Source organism: Sciurus vulgaris (assembly GCF_902686455.1).
Source record: "Sciurus vulgaris genome assembly, chromosome: 13".
Lineage (NCBI taxonomy): Eukaryota > Metazoa > Chordata > Mammalia > Rodentia > Sciuridae > Sciurus > Sciurus vulgaris.
Genome location: NC_136474.1, coordinates 30,075,131 through 30,099,451, shown reverse-complemented (window position 1 = coordinate 30,099,451; position 24,321 = coordinate 30,075,131). Strand labels below are relative to the sequence as shown.

At 42.2% G+C, this 24,321-nt stretch overlaps 1 protein-coding gene across 4 annotated transcripts in view; it reads right to left on the bottom strand.

The window, feature by feature from the left end:
• Nucleotides 1–539: 539 nt before the first annotated feature.
• SYK (spleen associated tyrosine kinase) overlaps nt 540–24,321 on the bottom strand; it is an 84,373-nt gene continuing 60,591 nt past the window's right edge. For all 4 annotated transcript variants that reach the window (XM_079109289.1, XM_079109287.1, XM_079109290.1 and 1 more), the window contains 7 exons: nt 17,639–17,726; nt 16,318–16,495; nt 12,477–12,686; nt 10,723–10,912; nt 6,111–6,251; nt 4,952–5,064; nt 540–2,630 (listed from right to left, as the gene is read on the bottom strand). In XM_079109289.1, coding sequence (XP_078965415.1) covers nt 2,558–2,630; nt 4,952–5,064; nt 6,111–6,251; nt 10,723–10,912; nt 12,477–12,686; nt 16,318–16,495; nt 17,639–17,726 — 993 coding nt within the window. In that variant the 3' untranslated portion in view covers nt 540–2,557. The remainder of the gene's footprint in view (nt 2,631–4,951; nt 5,065–6,110; nt 6,252–10,722; nt 10,913–12,476; nt 12,687–16,317; nt 16,496–17,638; nt 17,727–24,321) is intronic.

The following is a 24,321-nucleotide window of genomic DNA, read 5'->3' as shown; positions in this document are numbered from 1 at the left end:
ATGGGTGATGGGGAAAGGACACACTCAAATGCAAACACCAGCAATGACCCTGGACGGATGGTGTTTTGCTTTAGAGACATTTGGTTGTGCAGGGGTGAGATATCTGTGGTATCCACAGTCAATGGGATGCAGCCAGGGCAGCCTGGGGAGTCAGTACCTGCTAAGAAGGACCAGAAGGTGACCGGCACAGGGAGTGAGCCCTGTTTCCTGGGAAAGAGAGGGTTAGAATATTCAGAGGGGCAACCCACAAGAGGAAACACAGCCCAGGACAGAAGCTCTAGAAGTACTTGGAGATCTTCCCCGAACCTTCCAAATTCAGTCCTTTCCACAGTCTAAATTCTTCCACGGGGCTGCCTCTCTTCTTGTGACACCGGGGGAAAGGACGATTATTCCCAATGGTAGGATACAATTTTCACTACATGAGACCTCTGCTCGCTGGACACAGTGGACTTTCTGCACACAGGAACCTGCTCCCCGAGGGGAGAGGCACTGGGTGGTCCCATGACCTGGAGGGAGGCGAGGCTCCTAGGTCCCTGGATGAGTATCAGCCCTGGACTCCTGGGAGGGGTGCCGCTACAGACGCCAGAAATTCACACCAGAAAGAAGACGTGGTGAAGAACGCCATCCTTATGCTACATGTGGACTCCCTAAGAGCAGGTGGCCTTTATTAAAACACGCTTGGGGTGAAGGAAGGAGACTTGAGCGCTCAACGGCAGAGCCTTTCTCAGACGTACTCATGGCTGTACCAAATCTAGCACATCCAACCCTCCATTTCATGACCCAAATCTATCAATGGCTTGACCAACAGAGATCTTCCTTACTGATCTTTGTAATTTCAGGGTAAACGTGCTCTAAATGAGCTCTGAGGATCAGCTCAGTGACTCCAGCACACAAGGATCTGCTAACAAAGTGATTAAATGGTTAGGAAGCACAATTCCAAAGAGTGTGGCTGGTTCCTCAACATTTCCTAACATAAGAGCTCATGTCTTTTTTGGCTAAGAGAAGGTACCGATGGTTACTTCCTCCATGCCTTGCCCTCTGTGGCTATGCATATGCTTTAAAATGTCTTCGATGTGAAGATGAGATAGGTCAAGTTTATACGGATCCACAGGCATTGAAATAATGGCTAGTTTTTTAACTTTCAAGGGCCACAAGACTGGTATTAGTGGGTGATGATTTATATAAGATCAAGGATTCAAAGATGAACAGAGTTCTCAGGTCTTGCACTGTCAACCTAAAGTCACACTCAGTAAGGCCTATTTGTGGTGAGGATCAGAGTCCTTGGTTTTATTATGATTGCTGCTCTCTTTAGAAGCTCTTTAGATGGCTTTGGCCACTGTGTTGCCCTCTGCTCTGGTGTGAATATGTCCCCCAAAGTTCATGTATTGGAAATTTAATCCTGGAATTCACATGTTAATGGTGTTTGGAGGTGAGACCTTCTAGATGAGGTCATGTGAATGGGGCCTTCTGTGGGATTAGAGGCTTCATAAGAGTGACTCCAGTTGGCATGTTTGCTGTTTCTTCATGTGATGTCTTTGCCACATTATGATGCAGCAAGAAGCCCTCTGCCAGGTGCTAGCACCTTGAAAATTTGTCTTTCCAGCCTCTAGAAATGTGAGAGATCAATTTTTCTTTATAAATTTCCCAGTCTTAGGTGTTCAGTTATAGCAACAGAAAACAGGTTCAGAAAAAGATGGAAATCTGGCCACAGCCTCTCTGTAGAGGGTTAACTTTGTCTCAAAGCTTGGCCCAGCAGATGGCAGTCTCTGCTGCCCCTGATTGGGCACAGGATGACCGGCGCACCCTGACTCCCTTATGCAGTCTCCATGCAGAACTTCATTCACTAGTCTCCATGAAAGCACAAAGAACAATCTTAAAGACCGCCGGCTGGGGAGAGGACTTCAGGGGATGTAAGCTCTGTTGATGTACTTTGACAGTTCTCATTTCCCATCTAGCTACTGCTTCTGTCCCATGACAGAGAGCAAAAGCCATACCTAGGCTTTTTATTGTTAATTACTGTTATTGTTATTTCATTAATTGGCTACATGCTTAGAAACTGCTCTGGCTGAACTTTTTTTTTTTTTTTTAAAGCCTCACAGCAAGCACTTTCTCATCTGGACAGCTTTTCTCTGGCTAAGGATCAGTCTTGGGCTGTCAGACTCATGATCGAGAGGAAGTGGCTCCCTCTGCCACTCCCTCCCCTTCATCATTTCAGGAGCTTCAGATCTGCAGGGGCTTCTGCAACCCAGGACCCAGAGAACTGGAATGATAAAGGGAATTTAGAAACATCGTAAAATCAGTCTTCATGAAAACCACACAGACAGGCGACACAAAGGAATTCAGGGGCCCCTCAAGTCCTGTTGTCCACCTTTCTTCTGGGACGGCGTTGGCTTTGCGGAGTGTGAGTCCGAGGCCAGGTTTTGCTGAAGGAGTCCCCAGCTTGTTCCATCCTGGGGTCGGCTCTCCCCGCCAGCGGCGGGAAATGGAAACGCTGCAAATCAATTCACCTGAATACATTTTCCTGCGATTGCAGGTTTGAAGGCACCGGAGCTGTTAGTTAACCAACCACGTCATAGTAGTAATTGCGCAGCCGCAGTTCCACCGCTGTAAACCCGGGCCTTTTCTCCACCCTGAAAGGGGAAAGAGACAGGGGTGCTGGTCAACGTGCCTGCCTGTGAAAAGCGCCTATCAAGCTGGGGCCTCGGCAGGCACAGATTTCAAGCAGCTGCGCCCCCTGGTGGTATCCTATGGTCTTTGCGCCCCAGCACTGGGTGATGGATCACAGGTCCGTGAGAAATAAATAAAATCTCATCCCACTCCAAACCTACAGAATCCAAATCTACATTTTTACAAGATCTCCAGAAGATTCATGTCCACCTTGAAGTTGGATAAAATTTCTAAGTTCTTAGAATCTCCTAGTGATGCCAGCAATGTGTCTGCAGATACCTCATGGGTCAACGTTGTGCAGACAGATGGTGTTTGACTCAATCTTCTTAAGACCAGAAATATGGACATAGCTGCAACTCTCCTTCCTCACACTCCTGCTGATGGCTCTGAGTTGTCTAACAATGGGCTGTTATATGGATTCTTATTTGAAACCTCACTTTTATTTTTATTTTTTGGTGCAGGGATTGAACCCAGGGGTGCTTAACCACTGAACCACATCCCCTCCCTGCTTTTAAGGCAAGGTATCACTAAGTTGCTTAGGTCCTTGATGAGTTGCTGAGGCTGGCTCTGAACTTGTTGTCTCCTACTTCGGCCTCTGAGCCACTGGGATGTCAGGCATGCATTGCCGCACCCAGCGAAACTTCACTCTTGTCCTGGCTGAGACAAAGATCCAGGGGCTGTCTATTGCAGATCTTACCGCAGCAAGGCCTTTCTGTGAGCCAGCGAAGTGCTGATGTAAGCAAGCTATGGGTTAAAGCTTTTGACAATCATTGATTTTTTTTTTTTTTTTTTTTTTTTTTTTGGCGGTGCTGGGGATCGAACCCAGGGCTTTGTGCTTGTGAGGCAAGCACTCTACCAACTGAGCTATATCCCCAGCCGACAATCATTGATTTTTAAACAGACATTTACAGCTACCTCTGTGTTCTGTAACAGGAGCAGAGGTCATGGAACCGTTGGGAGTACCATCCCACCACATGGGATTGGTTCCAGGGCCCCTAAGGACGCCAAAGTCCATGGATGCTCAGGTCCCTTCTACAACATAGTGTAGTATTTGCATACAACCAAGGCATGTCCTCCTGTGTGTTTTAAATTGCTTCTAGATTACTTACAATATCTAATATGATGAAACACTGTGGAAATAGTCGCTAGACTTTGTTGTTTAAGATAAAAAAGTCTACACGTGTTCAGTACAGACATGATATTTTCCACATACATAAATCTGACCCACAGTTTGTTTTATCTGTGGACAGGCAACACCTGTCACTGAGGGATGACCGTCTTTCTTACAACCTTGAGACTGTCCTTGCTAAGAAGTTAATTTTCTCATTCTGCCAGACTTCTGACTATAGTTCAAGTGGGTAAAGTTGCCTAGTAGGTGGACTAGAACTTGAGGTTAAATGGTATGCAGCTGTCCACGTCTACCCATTGTGACCCACACAACTGCTGTTCTACTTGGTTCAGTCTAGATACACGAGAACAATCACAGAACATGCCCAAGAACCAAGAGCCGCTATTATAAGAGCAAAGTGGTTTTTGCAAAACCGAAATGGGTAGTTTTGTCAAATGGCATCAAAACAAATGATATTGCCAATAGCTTTCTAATAGCAGACACTTCAACAGTTCCTGAGAAGCTAATAGCCCTTCAAACTGTGGCCTCAGGATCCACTGACTGCTGTTAGAGAGATGCCCAGTGGCTCCTGGGTGCTGTTCAAGTTCTTGAATGCACCTGAATTCTGCTCAGGGGACATGTAGGAGGTAAGCGGGGAAGGAAAATGCATTGCACCCAGAATTAGGAATGGGCTTTTGACTCTGCCTGTGCTGGGTACCTGCGACTGTGTCAATTGATGACCCTGAGCCATGCTCTGTGGACCTCTGTGGACCTCTGACCATCTGTGATCAGGAGGACCTCCTAATACTTTGTGGAACCAGGACTGCTCTCAGGGCAGCCAACATAAAAGGAGCAAGGATCCCTACTCCCACCTAGTGGTCCCATAAGCTTACACCACCTAGTGACCTTGTAGACATCTGTTTGTGTAAATACATTCTATGTCATTAGCCCGAAGATAAAATCACCCAGCAATGCATTCCTAGAACATGTCCCTGTTGCTAAGGGACATCTGACTGTATCTTAAAGAGGCCAGTTCCTGGCCCTTCCCCTTTGTTTGTTTAGAAAGGGGCACATCCTGACGCATGACAAGATAGAATTTGAGCTTCCTGTTAATGCCAAGCCAGGGCATCATCCCCTCGAGCTCATGGATGAATTGCCAGCAGTATCAGTACTCACTCGTATGTCCAGCACAGGTTCATCAGATCATACATCTCTCTTGGACACCCTGGAGGGCACCCCATCCGCTCTCCTTTCTCCAACATGGCGGTAACTTCACTTCCTTTCATCCCCTAAGATGCATGAGATACAAAGGAGCTTTTGAAACACAGTGTTAACCAATAAACCCAAAGAACCTCACTGCCCAAGACACAGAGGAGTACGGGCTGTGTGATTTCAGTTGTATTAGTCACAAAACCAGGAGCATATCATTTATGTTGTTAGAAGTCAGATCCGGTTACACAGATCCTGGGAAGGGCTATATGTGCAGGGGAAATGGAATGCTATCATTTAGATATGAAGTGTCCCCCAAAAGCTCATATGTGAGACAATACAAAATCTGTCAGAGGTGAAATGATCAATTATGAGAGCAGTAACCTAATCGATGTATTAATTCACTGATAGGGATTAACTAGGTAGTAACTGTAGGCAGGTAGGATGTGACTGGAGGAGATAGCTCACTGGGGGTGTGCCTTTGAAGTTTATATTTTGTCCATGGTCCCTTCCGCCTTGATTTTCTGCATTACCCTGGACTCAGAGCTATGGAGTCGACCATCTATGGACTAAAACCACTGAAATGTTGAGCCCCAAATAAAATTTCTCTCCTCTCTATGTTGTTCTTATCAGATGTTTTATTCACAGTGACAAAAAAAAAAAAAAAAAAAAAAAGATTATAACATGGGGGATTCTGGGGTTTTGTTCTGTTTCCCTATCTGGAAGCTGATTTCATGGTGTGCTTCATTTGTGAAAACTCATTAAGCTGAATTTTAGGATCTGTATTCTTTCTGGTATTACAGGTTGATAAAAAAAATCTAAGATGTGTAAATGAACTAAAAATTTGTTACTGTAAATAGTCATTGTTTATATTTCAGTGCTAATAAAACATGATCTGGATGCATATTATGCATATCTACGTGTGATACACAACGAAGAAAATACAAAGCTCCTTTCCGTTTAGTGTAAAGTGAGATCATATAAATTACCCACTGTCAAAAGATAATGAGGGACTCAGGCTACCCAGATTTCATGATTTTCAGGTTCTCGAGCAGATAATCTGGTGTTTCTCTGTCCTACAGGCCACAGAGTTTAGGAAGGAAGTGTATAGACATGAATGGCTCACTCGATAGGGCTTCTGCCCGTAGGAGAACGCTTCCCACATCAGCACGCCAAAGCTCCACACGTCACTTTTGCTGGAGAACTTGTAGTAGTTGATGCATTCGGGGGCGTACCACTTCACGGGCCACTTCCCGTGGGTCTGGGCCTGAAAGCAAAGCAGATGGAGAGAAAAGCCATGTGCATCAGGGTCGCAGGCTTTGTCCCCAATAGCAGAAACACGGAAACAACTCCAGGGACCCTCAGCAGTTGAGTGGATCAAAAAAATGTCATCTGCACAGATAGTGGGAACTTATTCATCTATTAAAAGGAAAGAGATTCTGATGCAAGCCACAGCATGGGAGTAACTGATGGCATCACACCAAACAAAATATGACCGTTGCCAAGGCAGATACTGTGTGATCCTGCTTACTCGAGGCCCCTAGAGCAGCCATATCCGTGAGATGGACAGTGCAATGGTAGAGGGGAGCGAGGGAAGGAGTGTAATGGGCAAGATGTACAGAGTTCTGAAGGTAAGTTGTACAACATGAGCACATTACCAAACGAGGCACTTAGAAATGATTAAGTGGTAAATTTTATGTTACATGCATTTTAACACAATTTTTAAAAATGAAGATGATAACTCACAAAATGCTTTGTATGTGTGCATGTGTGCATGTATTTGGAATGAAATTTGTTGTTGTTGTTGCTGTTTGGGTGGTGCTGGGATTGAACCCAGGGCCTCACAAATGCCAGGCAAGTGCTCCAACACTGAGCTACATCCCTAGCCCTGGAATGAATTTTAAAAATACTATTAAATCAGGGCTGGGGATATAGCTCAGATGGTAGAGTGCTTGCCTCGCATGCACAAGGCCCTGGGTTCAGTCCCCAACACACACACACACACACACACAATTATTAAATCTTAAAACACAAATTTTAAGACCTAAATATATATTTTTAAGATTTGGGTCAAACTGCATGCACCTTTTTTCTCCTTTCTCATCCTTTTCTCTCACCTCTTGGCTGCACACAGCTTCATGGACCATGCAGCTGGTGATGGAGAAGCCACGCCTGAGGGTCACATCACAGTTACGTGTAAGGAAACACGGCTGCTCAGAGCATAATTAACCATGACTGTGTGTCTGTCTGTGGTTTTAAGCCAATGCTAACTATTTTAGCACAGACTATTTGCTATGCCATTTAAAAAATGAAAATTGAATGCTTTAAAAGCTCTAATTAAAAAAAAAAAAAGTCCTAAGAAGATCTAAACCATGCATGGGGAAGCCTTTGAGGGTTTGGGATTAGTATGATACACCACTGAGTCTTGTTATCTCTTGCTGATGTTCCCTTTCATTTGAACAAAATCTCCCTGGGGTGGAGAGAGGGACATGATCTCAGTGAAAACTGATTTCATTGCACTGATACAGGTCAGCAGTAGCAATCTGGGGATGTACTATGGAGATGATAGGACACCCTTAGACTTCTCAAAATTACACAATCATCTACATCTCTGTCTCAATCATGTGATGTATTATTTTTACATTTTCTGATTTTAAATATTGTGAATAATGTACTCAGGTGTGCTAATTCAAGTTTATTTTGAATGTTGAGCAATATCAAGGTAAACCTTTAACACATCCTAAACATGCTGAAAAGTTAACCTCTCTCTGTTACCAGCTCTGGCTCCTCCATAGAGATGAGCACCTTTGATAAATGTTTTGTGGAACCTTCCAGAACAATCTAGATACAAGCATAAACAGGTAGTATATATTTTTTTGGTAATAAAACTAGGACTTATCGGTTCTGTACCTTACCTTAACTTTTCCTACTTAATCATGCATCTTGGACATAGTCTCTTGGCACATGCCAAAAAATGTTACTTCTAGAAGTTGCAGTGTATGCTTAGTAGAAAGCTAGCAGGACTGATGAAACCAGATTCCTACTGAGAGACCATGAAGTGGTTTCCAGGGTTTCACTGTTGCAGCTCCTGGTGGAATGCACATTACTGAGTGCTTACATTTGCCATTGTGAGGAGCTGTGGTCTAAGGGCACTTGCAAATACAGCGGAGACACTGCCCAGATCCAGGCTGCCATGCATGGTCCCCCAGGGGCTGCAGTTCATTTGCTTCCATCCCCAACATTTCTCTGTGATCTGAATTAACTCTTCATTCTTTCACATTTTATTCTGCTTTGTTAAAGAAATCCTCCCTATCTCTGTCTTTTCAGTGGTGTTGGGTCCTTTCTCACTGCTTCTACCATAGTTTTTACTTCTGTAGTGACTTCCTTTTTCTTCCTCGCTGACTCTCAGAGATCTGCTAGTTTGCTCCTCGAAAGAACATTAATATCTGATATCAGTATCAGTTTTAAAATTGGCCACCAGTTCTGTGTTGCTCTTCCCCTCAAGGGACCCATCCCAGCATAAGCAGGTTAACAGATCTTTACAGAAAGCTTTAAAGATTTAAAGAGAACAAACCATACAAAAAGAAAAGCAATTTACAAGAAATAGAAAACCTGTCAACATTTGCAAACACAGCAATGTGTCCATTCCATCCCTTGAATCTGGGTAGGTTGTGGTTGCTGTGACCAACAGAAGCAGGTGAAAGTGAGCCCAGGCAGGTTCTGAGCCCAGGCGGCTTCTGAGTCCAGGTGGGTTCTGGCCCTGGAAGGTTCTGGTCCTGGCAGGTTCTGGCCCTGGTAGCCCTCACTTCCTGTTTCCTCTAGCCGCCATGCTATGAGGAAGCCCTGGGGCCACAAGGAGGCGCTAAGTGGAGGTGTGCTGTCCCACAGCCCAGTAAATGTCCCAGACCACAGGCTGAGGTCATTCAGTCACTAGCTGTGCCAGTGAGCAGAATAGAAATGGATCCCCAGCCTCTTTAGTGACCTGAGTCACTGCGTAGGACAGAAACACCCCGTACCCACTGAGCCCGGCCAGTTTAGTGTCTGTAAACCGGTGCTAGCTGTCTTTCCCTGCACCAAGTTTGCAGTGGTCTTTCATGCAGTAGCAGTAGATTACAGGACAGCATTCATATTCTGATGTCTCTTTCCCCATGTCTTCCTTTAGTACTTGTTCCAGACTGGCTGTCTTCTCTTCTCTCTCGCCCAAGGTGTTCCAACCTGTCGCCTGCTTTACAAGGCACTCCTTCTGCTGCATGTCCTGGTGCTCTTCCTTCCAGACTACATTCCTTTGCTGTTTCCCCTGACCTTCAGACGGGCTCATGCTGACACCTCCTCAGGTCGCTCAGGTCCTGCATGCTCCCCTCTGGGCAGCTGCTTTATGATCAGTGGCACAAGGAGGGGGCTGTATGGGAGCAGGTGCTGGGCACAGATGCTCTGTTCTCCCTGAGACTACTGACATCTGCCATCCCCTTACCACCTGCTGGTCATGTGCTGCCTCTCAGAAAAAGAGTGAATGGATGGGCATTGTCATCCAGGGGGACTTTTGTGCCACTGCAGGCTCTGGAGCTCAGGGACAATTCCAAGCACCGTCCACCCATGTCTGGGGCCACACCTGCCCCTGTGTTCTGCCACTCACTCGTTGATCCTTCAGGGTATGCCATCTATTTAGGAGAGCCCTGGGGACCTGCAGAGTTGTCAATCCTCCTGAGGCACCTCTCCCACTAACTGGGGGACCAATCCTGTTACATTTTCCAGCTGTTCAACACAGACCCTCTGAATGTGCTGTGATTGCATTCACGTGAAGACTGGACTTTTCCTTTCTCTTAGTTATCAGTTCCTCTGAGGGCCTGGAGAGGAGTAGCAAGGGAGGAGTAATGTCACCTTGGCAAACAGGATGGTCATTGTGAAATTGTTTTTTAGGAAGTCCAGACACACACCTAGGCCTAGTTATCAATTTATGTTTTACTGAGAGTCCATCCTTCATTCTGCATAATTTCTGCCTTAACAAACTAAAGGGCAAATTTCTTTTCTACTCTCGAATAATTACCTTGATTTTTGCTTTCCAGAATTTTATTATTTTTAGTTCTTATACTTCAATTCCCATGGATACCAAGTAAGCCAGTAGAACAATTTCCACATATTTAGTGGGAAGACATGGACCCTGATCTGGATATAGGTGAAGATTTGGATGTAGATGATGCATTTATGTGATATCTCTCATCTTCATTTTCTTTTTGATGTGTAGAGATGTGTATGTTAAAAGCTATTTTGAAATAGTTCCCTACTAGATGCTGTGGGTCAGTGTTCCATTAGATACACCATGAATCAGGTTTGAGAAAAACAGCAGAGAAAAACCCTCTTCTGACAATCAGTATCAGTTAGCATCAAAGGGCTTAGAGAAACCTAACAAGAATCAGCTTGTCCAATCCACATTTTTCAGTTAATTTAGTGAAGGAATTCCATCCTTCTTTTTTAAAAATGAATCATTGGTTAATACCTCGATTCTTTATTGTTCCATGGAAAATATTTTGAAAGATGCTGATTTAAGTAAATTTCAAGGTGTGATATATTTGAGTATTTCCATTAAAAAAATAGAATCAAAGTTTGATCAGAATATTTTTTGACATGGTTACTAGGGAAGTGCTTCTTAAAATCTTACCGTAATAAAATAAAGAGGACATTAATGTTCCTCTGGGTTTTTGACAACCTGCTGCTCTAAATGTCAGCTGACTCATTCCTACCTTGTAGTAGTTTTCGTCTGCACGCAGGGCTTTGGAAAGTCCAAAGTCGCTGATCTTGGCATAATGTTGAGTGACCAGCAATACATTTCTTGCAGCCAGGTCTCTGTGCACAAAATTGCACTCCTCCAAATATTTCATTCCCATGGAAACCTGATGAACCAGCTCTATGATGTTCTTGTCCTTGACATGCCTGAAAAACACAAGGCTGCCATTAGGGACGGTGGACAGTGGCCCATTTCAGAACAAAAGCCCTCCCACTTCATGCACACGGAAGATGAAACCGTTCCTTCCCTAATCTTACACAGAGGCAGGAGAGGTACCCAAACAGCTGCTTAGCATACAACTGTTGCAGGTGGAACTCCATTCTCCTGGTGTTCACCAGGTTTGGTTCTCATGGTTTGCTCTAAATTGAAAGGAAAGCAGCACAGAGGTGTGGTCCTGTTCTGCCCAGCGAGGGAAGACCTCTGGTCCAAATCATCCTAGGGGCTGATTCTATTGCTGGACCAGCAGAGTGGGGAAGGAATGAGTAAAGGAGGAGAAGAGAAAGGTTGGATTACAGTTTTTCTCTAAGTAACAAGAGCTAAAAAGAGATAAGGGTTTAATTTCATTTTGTTACATGTGGCTTTCCATTTTTCCCAGCACCATTTGTCGAATAAGCTATCATTTCTCCAGTGAATGTTTTTGGCACCTTTGCCTAGTATGAGATACCTGTATTTATGTGGGTTTGTCTCTGTGTCTCCTACTCTGTACCACAGGTCTGCCTGCCTGTTTGGTGCCAATACCATGCTGTTTTTATTACTATAACTCTGTAGTGTAGTTTGAGGTCTGGTATATAATGCCTCCTGCTTCACTTTTCTTGCTAAGGATTGCTTTGGCTATTCTGGGCCTCTTATTTTTCCAGATGAATTTTGTGATTACTTTTCCTAGTTCTACTCCTCAGTTTATATCCAAAGGGCTTAAAATCAACATACTTCAGTGACACAGTCACATCAATGTTTATAGTAGCTCAATTAACAATAGCTAAACTATGGAACCAACCTAGATGCCCTTCAACAGATGAATGGCTAAAGAAAATGGGATTATATATATATATATATATTATATTATATTATACACACACACACACACACACACACACATTGGAATATTACTCAGCTTTAAAGAAGAATGAAATTCTGGCATTTGCTGGTAAATGAATGGAGTTAGAGAATATCATGCTAAGTGAAATAAGCCAATCCCCCAAAAAATCAACAACAGAGTGTTTTCTCTGATATGTGGATGCTAATTCACAAAAAGGGGGGTAGGATAGGGAGGAGCAGAGTTTATATTAGGTAGAGGGGGGCGAAGGGAGGGGAAGGGGTATGGGGTATGGGGGAAGGGATGATAGTGGAGTGAAACAGACATTATTACCTCATGTACATGTATGGCTGCATGACTGATGTGATCCTGCAGTATGTATAATCAGAAAAATGAGAGGTTATACTCTATTTATGTATGATCTATCAAAATGTATAAATGCATTCTACTGTCATGTACACATAATTAGAACCAATAAAATAATTTTTTTTTTTTTAAAAGAACTAAAAAGAATTGGATCCCTAAGACTGCACCAACTCTCCCAAGGTTTCTGAGCACGGATTAGTATGGGAAGGTGTGAGAGGTGAGGTTTCCCACAGAACTCGGGCTGCTCTGCATTCAGGAGGGGCCCTGTCCCTCACAGCACAGCGTCTTGGCCTCTGGGCACCTCACAATACCTGTTCTGCTGCAGATACTTGTTGAGAGGACCAAGCTCCGCCATCTCCATGACCAGCATCCAGGACTCGGCTTCGCAGATCCCGATCATGCGCACGATGTAGGGGTTGTCGAGCTGTTGCATGACGTTCGCTTCTGCTAACAGCTCATCCTTCAGGGCGGGGTCATTGGCCTCGTTTTTCAGTATTTTCACAGCCACCGTTTTTACAACTCTGCAAAATAGGGCATAGCATGTAGGGAACTTTCCAAAATGGCTCTTGTCTACAAAAACATCTTCTGTGAAGCATGGTTTCTTGGTCAGAAGTGGTGTTATGGAAACACCTGTAACAGCCAAGGCATGGTGGCACACGCCTGTCATCCCAGAGGCTTGGGAGACTGAGGCAGGAGGATTGCAGACTCAGCAACTTAGCAAGGCCCTAAGTAATTTAGCAAGACCCTGTCTCCAAATAAAGTATAGAAAAGGGCTGGGGATGTGGCTCAGTGGTGGAGCGCCCTTTGGTTCAATCCCTGGCACCAAAAAAAAAAAATCTGTAACAGAGTGAATCTTATAAAGCCAGGTGATGAATGTTGAGTCTTCTAAAAATGCTCTTTAATTTTAATGTGGTGAAGAGAGCAACACCACATTACTTACAAATAATGGTAGAGAGCAGTGTTGAAGAATGCTCCAAACCAAGCAAACCCCCTAAAATTGTGAAATATTTAAAGAGCTCCTGTATAAAACCAACTATGACACACATGGACTCCTACATCTTGTGATTTACCCATCTAGATTATGTGATTATAAGATCCCTTTAATAGCAATGGAAAATAAATTTGTCAGTGCAGAATTATGAAGCATACATTGTTAAAGCTTGCAGTTTAAAAAAATACTTTTTTCCAACTGAAGTTTGTTAATTTTAAGCAAACTTCAACAAGTTTGCAAAAGATTAGATTTTTTTAATATTCTAACAAAGACATCACCTATATCATATTGAACACTTGAAAATATTCTAATATAGTGAAGCCTAAATAAAATTAGAACTTAATTATGCATGATTTGAGAAACTGCACCTCTCTGTAATACAATTTCCACGAGCATAGGAAGCACCTTTTTTTTTTTTTTTTTTTTTTTTTTTTTGTGGTGCTGGGGACTGAACCCAGGGCCTTGTGCTTGCAAGGAGAGCATTCTACCAACTAATCTATATCCCCAGCCATTGGGAAGCATCTTGTTGAGCTTCTAAACTGAAAAATAAAAAGAGAACTATACAATAAAATAGATCAAATAAAAGAATAACAGGTTAATTTTGACACACTGAAGAAAAGCACTCATAATGTTAGTGAATGCCATTAATTGACCATGGCCGGTGGCTTTCACATAGACAGGTTCAGAACATTACTGGCACCCCAGGAGCCTCCCTGAGCCCTCCTGAGAACGTGAAGTTACCCCTTTATCCCTTCTCTAGATAGTTGATTGTTTTGCTTTTCACATTTGGGTCTACCATCCATTTGGAACTGATTTTGTGTATGGTGTGAGGCAGGGGTCAAAATTAAGAAGTGAGGGCTGGGGCTCTAGCTCAGTTGGTAGAGTGCTTGTCTTGCATGTACAAGGCCCTGGGTTCAATCCCCAGCACCACACACGCACACACACACACACACACACACACACACAAATTAAGAAGTGAAAATCTCTCAACCCTTCCAAATGTTCAAGGAAGAAATAATAAACTCTTCCAGAAAAAGAATATGAAGGAAACTTCCTAACTCATTTTGAGGCCAGCATTAATTTGATGCCAAAACCAGATAATTATGAGAAAACAACTGACTATATCTATCCTTCATGAACACAGATGTAGAAATTCTAAGAGAAATATTAATACATTAAGTTCAGTCACTTATGAAAACATATAATGAATGAATAATGGACAAAGGGAGTTTATTCCAGGAATGCAAGGTGTGTTTAACATTTGAAAGCCAATCCGTGTAATCCACCATATAAACACAATGAAGGAGAAAAGCCGTGTGGTGATGTCAGTGTAGGGAAGTGTTAATGAAATTCAACATACATTCATGATTAAAGAAAACTCACAGAAATGTAGGAATAAGGAGACATGTCTTTATTCTGATAGAGAGCAGCTAAAACCTATAGCTAACATCCTTCCTAATGGTAAAATATAGGAAGTTTTCTCTGTTCAACCAGAGGTGAAGCTACTGCCCCTTTTATCAAACGTCACTCCACAGTTCCTAATTAATACGAAGGCACACACAAATATAAGGATTGGACATGAGGAAATAAAGCTGTGCCTATTCATAAATGACCCATTTCTGGGTCAAAGAATACCTAGAAATAACAGGTAAATTCAGCAACATCACTAGTTATCAGGTCCCTATGCAAAAACAGCTGTAGTTCCTAATATGAGTAATGTCAGGGATTGAGAAAAAAAATTTAAAAATGAGATCATCTATGTTAAGATTAAAAGTACTAAATATGAAAGAACAAATCTGAGAGAAGTTGTTCCAGACCTCTACACAGAAAACGAACAAGTCCCTGAGAGAAACCTGAGTGATGGCAAGGAAGACCTAAATAGCGGAGGGATGGCCATGTTCACCAACTGGAAGACTCAGCATGGTGAAGATGTTGTCTTGCCCCAATCAACCTAGACAGCCTCTTCCTTCCCCAAGCCCTCTAGAGGAAATTATGTACCTATAACTATGTATATGTTAATACTTAATTAAGCAACAAATTTAAATATGAACAAGTATAATAAGTTGAGGAAAATTTGTGCCTAAATATATGAGAATTAATATTCAGTTTTTAAAAAAGCCTGTGATATACATATATAAAAATAAGCATCACGAACAATGTATACACACACACACACGCGCGGTATGCACATGGACATGCATATGGTGTACACACATGAACATACATATACATATGGGAGGGGCAGCCTTGGAAGCAAGGGTTTCTGTGTGTACTTTTGCCTACATGTTTTTATTTTTTCACTTACAGTGTTGGGGATGAACCCAGGGCCTCACACATGCTAGGCAAGTGCCCCATCACTGAGCTACAGCCCTAGTCCTTGTCTATACATTTGACCTTTGAATCATGAAAATTACCTTCTCAAGAAAACATCAGTTTTATGATTAACCCAATCATCTGTATTAATGTTTTACTTATCTGATTAGAGGGTTGGTCTCAAAAGGACTTTAGAAATCAGTATTTTTACAGAACAGTCTATGTGGGATCCCCTCTAAAGATCAAATAAAATGCAAAGACATTTTAGTAATGTATGAATTTTAACCATTATATAATTCATTATAATTTGAAGTTATACCAGAAAGAAAAAGCAACACAAATTATCCTAATGGTATTTGTAATCAAGAATTTTTTGGATAAGAAAATTGAGACACGATTATAAAATCAGAGAAAACAAGTGAGAACACCATAATGTTATCATTGAGTTGTTTTATTTAAATAAAATAAATTCACGTGTGTATATAAGTACATATATAAATTAAAAAATGTGCATACTAAATGTACTCAAGAGTAGTTAATTAAGAGTAGCAGTAGTCTTTGGGTATGAATATGCTATTCTCATGTATTTGTTTATTTCCATTTCTCAATTTTCTATAAGGCACATGTACTAAAACTAAATAGTTACTATATCCATAGTTAGTATCCATAATGGGTGCTTTCAATACAAGAACATGAGAAATAAAATTTGCAATACATGAAGGACTTAGCCATGCTAGGTTCAATTCTGAGTTTGGGACTACATGAATAGTATAGATGTGTTCTTAGAAGTTTCTAGAATGTTTGCTCATAGGAGGAGACTGATAGCATACTGGAGCACCGCTACTTACTTTTTCATCTGGTAGTAGCCCTTCTTCACAGTCCCGAAGTTACCAGAGCCCAGCTCCTTGTCCTCCAGAGTCAGCAGGTTTCGGTCCAGGTAGACCTCCTTGGGCCTGATCTCCTCCGGGTCAGCATAGGGGCTCTCGTACACCTCTGTGTCCATGGGCATGGCTTCTATCTGGGGACCTGCAACACAGTCAGGAAACACAACCCTGGGGTGGGATTCCTTGTGAGCGTCACCCCTTTGGTCACCTTGGGAAGTTGGGGTGTGACTGAGAACTGAAGGCAGAGCTGGGAGGCATCAGGGACGGGTCCTCTACTCCAGATAGGCTGCGGTGTCTTTAAACTAGGCCGACCGTGATCAGACGCCCTTCCCGCTGAGAGGTGCTGTCGACATCACCTTTGACACAGTGGCTTTAAAACTGTGTCAACCAGTAGAAGAGATCAGAAGTAATGCATGTGGCTCCCAAGGTCAGTTATGAAAGGCCATATGACTGCTGCCCTACTTGTTGGAAACCTCATTCTTGAAGTCTTGAGATGCCAAGGAAGGTGTCCTAAGGCCACCAGAGAAAGTCCACACTAACCCACTCAGAGTGACCCAGAAAAGAGGACCTGCAAGTCAGCAGAGACAAAGACAGCTTGCCCTGGACTCACCACCTTCTGGGGCCAGCCACAATCTGACAACTGACCCTGACCCATGACCACCCAGTGGGCCAGGTCCAAATTCCTGACCTACAGAAGTTAATTATACAAGAAAAAACTGATTCTTTTGTTTTAAACCACTGTTCTAAGAGTATTAAACAGACTCCAAGTTCATTGATTTAAAAAAAAAGTAACCTGGAGATACCTAGAGAAACCAAGAAAGTCATTCAAAGGCCCCCACTTCTGGGACCAAGTCATGGCGGGTGTATCTCCCTGAACTGTGTCCCTTCACGGCTTCACAGTCAGTACAGTTCCCTAAACACACCTGGAACACTAGTAGCTCAGATATCTCTTTAGTTCCCCACACCTCTTACTGTACCTTCCCATGCACACACAGGGCTTCCCGAGAACATGACCCTCTCAGAATTGCAAGCAGAGTGGATGCAATACTTCAAGAGGAGAAATTCTGAAGAAGACTCATGGATGCTGTCCACACTGCCAGCTTATGGAGAGGGTCTCAATGGTAGAAGACCATTTCATTCAACAGAACTGCCCCTGCGCATGGTCATGGGAGGTCTGCTGTTGCCACTGGACAATAGTCTCACAACTACCGGCCATGCGGTGGACTTTGGAGTGCCCAGATGCTTTGCTCAGTGAATGTCCAGAGAATTAAAGTGTGTCTCTCACCTCTGTCTGCGGCCCAGGGTACTCGGTCCGGCTCGTAAGGGTTGAAGGACACAGTGCTCTCTGGCCGGCTTCCGCGGGACGGGGAGGCCTGAAGCACAGAGATAACATCAGTTCATTTTATGCACTGATGCACTGTTGGGAGTGCTTCTGAGTAAGTACTTCTTTTTTATTTTAAAATAATGACAGTTAAACACTTATGCAGGGCAGACAAAGGAAAGAAATCAGAAGAAAGACAAAGAAAATAAAAAGGTTTATCTCATTCTTCCAGCAACTGTTTGGACCCTGGAAGGGCTAAATAAAGCTCCTGCTGAGGCCCTGCCAGGGTCTCAGAGGGTGTTGGGAGAAAATTCGGCTAGAATTCTCTTTCTACTTCTGTGACCTTTCACATCATTTCCCCACCTACCAAAAGATACTGAGATTTTCATGTTCCCTTTGGATTCATTTTCTTGCCTTAACTCTGTCTCTCTGATCTTATTTTATATGGAAGCTATTTAAAAAGGAAGATTCAATACCCGGCAGTTGCTACCATCTACTTCCTAAGTCCAAAGCGTGCATATACATTTTATTTCCACCTACTTCTGTATCTGCAGGGGAGATCTAGCACCACTTGAGTCAATGCCTGCAGAGAGCCCTAGCCAGGAAGTCCAAAGTTTAGGTCCCAAAGTTTAGCTGAGCTGCCACCAACCGAGGCCACAGTAAAACTGCTGCTGCTAATAATCACCGACCCTATGAGATTAGAAATGCTCTTTGATTACTTGAAGGAAGGTAATTGAAGCATATCTGAAGCAAAGCTCTGCTGGTCATTGCAAACTTGACTAATCATCAATTTGCATCATGAAATAAAGGGGGGAGGAATCTACTTTTTATATTCCTAAGAACTTTCCTCCTTGAACACATTTATCCTGAATTTCCTGACCCATCTTCACCTGTAAATTGAATCAAGGGATTTGCCACTACATTTGGTTCACAAGAAATCTACAATTCAAATTCTCCCTTCCAGGCCATGCATTGGTGTGAACCGAGTAGCGACTTCATATATCTCTTTACCTTTCAGTGTCCAAACACTGGCCATGAAGAAAGGAGATAACACCAGAATTTGGAGAAGTTTAAAGAAACAGAGACATTTAAGCTTAACATTACACAGTCACTTATCTTACAGGATAAGCTAAATCCTCATCTGCCTTATTAATTATAGGCTCGGAAACCAATGTATAACAATGCAGTCATAATGGACCACCTGGGCCACCTGGCTGTGTATCTTTGTGCATCCTGACGTTGTCCTCTCAGCTGAGGGCTGCAGAGGTGGCACTGCTTTCGGCAGTGATGAAACCACAGGACATGTGGTTTTATTTGTCAGAGGGATATCATCAGATCTATTTTCCCATGGATTATCTCAGTATTCATATTGATCTGTTTAACAGAACTAACTACAACATATCAAGAATGACAAAAGTCTTGGGGCCCTAGTGTTCATTGCCTAAATGAATCTCTGTGCCACGTGCATGCTGGGTGCTCAATAAAAAATGCGCTAAACAAGCATGTGAATGGATGGGTGGGTAGGTGGATGAAAGAAAATCACCTCTTATGACTGGGAGGTGCCAACTGTAAACTAATGTGGTTCAAAAATGAGTTCTCTCTACAATCCTTAATCGAGGGGAATAGGTACAGACAATTCCAAATGACCATCTGCCTCTTTTAAACATTGTGTGTAATTTCATTTCTGATTTATACTACAATTCCCTGTCTTAAGAGAACAGTCTTAGCAGAAAGTAGGTGATTCCCAAGGTTTTCCATCCTTTCTCCCTGCTTAGTTCCCTCCTGCAAACAAACTCTAGGCTGAAATAGTTTTTAAAAGTTGTTTTTCAAGTTAACGTTCACTATCATTTCTAATCCTTTGATTGTCCCTATAGGAAAGTTCTAGATCCTAAGGCAAAACTTAAACAGATACAGAGTTAAAGGATGCCCCAGAACAGGCCCCCAGGGACAAAGGGACTGTGAATCCTGCCTCAAGACCTCCTGTTTACTGTTCACTTGGGACATTATCCTGAGGTTGTAACCTCCATCCTAATAGAATGTTCTCCAGAACAAGAGGACCTCAAAAATGCCTGTGACAACTAAATCACAGTGCAATCACCTAATACAGGAATCCTGGGGAAACAAGTTTAAAACAGAGGCAAAGTTGTTTAAAAAAATACTGAAAAGAATACAGTGTATAAGGACTAAGTAGTAATTAGTAGTGATGGACCCAGGGAATCTAAAATCCTAGATATGAGTAACTCAGACTCAGACTGGTTGTGTGTTATTCACTCCTTGTCTTCCTGGGCTTATTATAGACAAGAGACTAGGGCTCTCCTTTGGAAATTTGGGCTCCATATTTTCAGCAGAGGTGGCTCAGGGTTTCATCTCTACGCGGCCCGATGCAGACCACCCTGGGATAAGGTTGAGCCACAGAGAGCACCGCCCCCTGAGTTCCTCGATCAACCAGATCAGCTCTCTCCCATCGGGAAGCCTTGGTCCCCAACGAACCCTCCTTTCTGGAGAATGATGGGATTGGAACAAAAGATGTCCCCACACTTGACAGAATGTTCTGTGGCAGAAATGAGGGGTTTCCCACTGAGTCAGGTAAGAAAGCAATGGCCATTTTATGATGAAGACACAAATCCAAATTTCATCTTTCCCTGGGTGCTTAAATAGGCCTTTCAGTAGAAACACAACAACAGTTAAAATCTCCGGAAGTGAAAACTCAGCTGACAAGAACAATTTAAGGTCTCTGTACAGAAAAATCGCAACGGCATAATGATAAATGATGAAGGTATTCATTATCGAATGAAATCTTAATTTTAATGGAAAAGCTATTGCTGGTGAACGTTACTCTTACTCGTCATGTTCTTTCTGCTCTGTATCTGGGGATCTGTTCTGCCCCCATCAATACTGCCATCTTTTCTGCATAGAAAATGACAAGGTGTAAAGGAAGGGAAGTCAGTTCCTTTTTTCCAGTGTTGCCAACACTCAGAACAGAGGTCACCATTGCTGGGCACCACTAGGTGGCACCAGCTACCTTAGTCTCCGACTCCTTGAGGAGGCACCGAAGATTTTAAATTTCATCAATTCAGGTGATGATAGCCTACTCCATAGAAATAATTTAAAAGTCATGTTTGATTGTAAATTGTGATCCCTGAATATCATATTGGTTTGGCTTAACTACAAATAGAAGACATTTTTGACAATTTTTTTTTAGGTACTTGGAATTTGGAAGTGAACAAAAGAGAAAAAACTTGCTGTTATGGCCAATTCCGAGCTTCCCGGTTTCACAGTATCCAAGGGGTCCTGCAGTATATTGTCTAGATCTTGGTTTTCACTTTTAGTTTCTTGAAGGGCGTTTTCAAAGTAGGCAGCAATAGTAATAAAGACGACAACAGAACCATGATCGCAGAGACAAAAATAGACAATTCCAGAGCTACTGGCTGCAGTGAACCAATGTGGTTCCTGGAGATCTCTGATGGAATGACCACAGTCCAATGGGGAAAGAGGCCCCACAGGCGAGGGCAGACCCTCCACTAGGACGTGGGTCAGTATTGGGGTTGCTTTAGGTGCACAAAAGCACAGTGACCAGCACAATGAATCTTCTCTCACCTTACAGCAAAGGCCTAAAATCTGTCCCTCCATAACTACATGGGACACCCTTTTTCAGTGGTGAAGCCCGCTGGCAGGGCACCACCAAGTCAAAAGGTGTGCCTGGAGAATTCCTGTCTTCCTGTTCTCTCTGCTGGGCCCTAGTAAATGAGTATTTAGATAAAAGTTTTTAAAAATCCCAGTTATCCATGCACGTATTGACTAAAACAGGAAAAATGGATTTTAATAAGAAATTTGGGGACACATTTTAGTCTAATCATGTTAGGCAATGTGTTCTGGAAATGTGAAGCTGAAAAGCCACCTTCAGGTCTTTAAGGCCAATGGTCAAATTCTGCTCATTTTTCTTAATAGGATACATTTTTATCAATATTTCTATTAGTGCATTATAATTATACATAATATTGGGGGGAGGATACAGTTTTGTACTTATGTTAAAAAAGACAAACAGAATTCCAGGACTAACAAACAACAGGAGAGATTTTATTCCATGTAAGGACTACTAGTACTTATATTCTTTAGTTAAATTCATTTTTATAAGTATAAACCTGTTACTAATTTGTAAAGAAAAGTTAAAAATGCAACTGAACTGACTCTTGTCTTTATTATGAAAATTTCAAACTATCTAATTGTCTTAAAATCAAAGCACACTTTTCATTAGCTGTCTAAATGCTAGAGTTACTTCAAGTTCCAGCATACATTTTTTTGTATCTGAATTATTAAAAACAACTATTAATGTTAAGCAAATTATCAAGTTAAAGTTGTTTCCTCCTTAGAGCAACGGATGGACTATTTGACATAACTGTCGCAATTCTTTTTTCATAACTGGTTAAACAATGGAAAGTTTGTGAAAACATAAATATGAATTCTTCCAGATTATTCCTGATGAATAATTAAAATATTTTAATCCCTATTTTAAATCACATAGTCCTGCGCCCTTACCAATTATCCACTGATATTTTGGGCATCTATGAAAACTTACAGCATTACCAGCATTTTCTGTACTCTTTCAGAATATTTCATACGGTATCAACTCTATCTATCTATCTATGACTTTGTTTTTTACAGTTAGCATTATATTTTGGAAGCAATTCTAGATTTCAGCTTCTCCCATAGAAGCAATTTTACTTAAGTGACTTCATTTATTTCCCATTTAAACTGTTACAAGGATTTGACAATTTTGCAATGTTAGAATGAGCACTTTCATATCTACATGACTGCACCTAATGCATGATATCTGTGTGATAGGTAGATAGGGTTGTTTTATGTACTTTTAATTTTAATAGCTGCAGCAAAATTGCCTTTCTCGTAGATTGTATGGTTTCATGTTCCTCTAATAAGTGTAGTGTAATTCATCACACCCTTGCAACAGTGTTACCAAGCTTTTGCATTTGGACCAGTTCCACACCTGCAACAGTTTTGGACAGGACCATGAGGGTCCATCCTACTCCCAATCCTTCCCTTTCTGACAACCTACTTCATGGACTTGCTTGGCCTGCTCCCATAAACATATAACCATAGTTTTATGTGTACACCATACTTTTAACTTGCTTTTCTCTTTTTATAAAGTTGAGCAACAGTTCATATAATAAAAACCATATAGGTTTACTTTACTCTCAATTACCTACTGATATTCTCTGCCCATTATCCTCTTAGATTCTTGATATTTTTCTTATTGATTTATAGAATCTCTTTATATATTAAGGAAATCATTATTATGTACATGCCATTGTTACTATTTCTAAAACTTATTCCCAGTCTTTAAAATTCTCTTTCAGTGAAGTTATGACTCTTGTCATGTATATATTTCTTCATATTTATGTAGTCATATTTACTGATTCTTAAACTTTCTTTAGATATATTCTCTGTACTCTAAAGGTGTATAGGTATTTCTTTAGCTATTGTAAGGGAACTTAGCTGGCTAAAGCCTGCTTAGAAAATGACAGAGGTTTTTCTTATTGTTTTATTAGTTTTTCATGGTGATGGGTTTTTGAATATCAACTTGGTTATCCTGAGCTTTAGTCACTGAATCAAACAGTAATCTTGGCACTGTTGTGAAAGGATTCTGCAGATTTAATTACCATGCCTGATCAGTTGATTTATGTTAGGGAGATTATTCTGGGTGAGCCTGACTTGATCAGCTGAGGGTCGCTCAGTAGAGAATTTAGGTTTTCCAAGAAAGAAAGAGGGTAGCAAAGAGAGAATGACTGATTCTGCCAGGAGAAAATGCTTTGGACATGCCTATGAGGTTTTGTCCTGCTTCTGACCTTTCCTTCCTGATAACCTGCCCCATGGATATTGGACTTGCTGAGCCTGCCCCATAATCCTATAAGGTAAGTCTATGCAATAAATCTATGTGTATACACTGATATATGTATGAGTGTGTATGAATATGTACATTGTACATTACTATAAATGTGGAGCCATGTATGCAATGCATGAGTGTTATATATGCACCTAAACACATACACATGTGCATCCATGTATTCACATGCATGCATGTATGTTGTGTATGTACTGTATGCATGGATCTGTGTATTGTGTGTACATATGCATGCATATAGTAGGTATAGTGTGCACATATATGCATGTGTGAACATGTGTACATGTATGTCACGTGTGCTCTGTGTGTATATACATCTCCTATTGGTCATGTGTCCCTGGTTGAACCCTGAATGACACACTCGTAAGCCACAGGATTAAGATAAATGTGGGATGCTGTGATCAATGTTCATGGTGACAGTGCTTACTTCTGGGACTGCACTCAGGCGGGACATGAGGTAGCAGGTAGGCTTAGGCCAGGATTAGTGGGATGATGAATGAAAAGGGGCTGGGCTGGGGGAGGTGGCCATCTGGCAGACCCTGTGTGGGGGAGGTGACCAAGGAAGCAAGTGAGGGGACCTGGGCCCACTGCTGGGAGGAAGGCAGCCTGACCTGGGCAGTGCTGCCCTGCGCTCTATGAAGCCCTGTACACAGGGTGTCCGGCTGACAACTGCTGCATCTCATGAGTCTGACTGCCAATCCGGGATGGCGGTCACTGACTTGAACTGGAT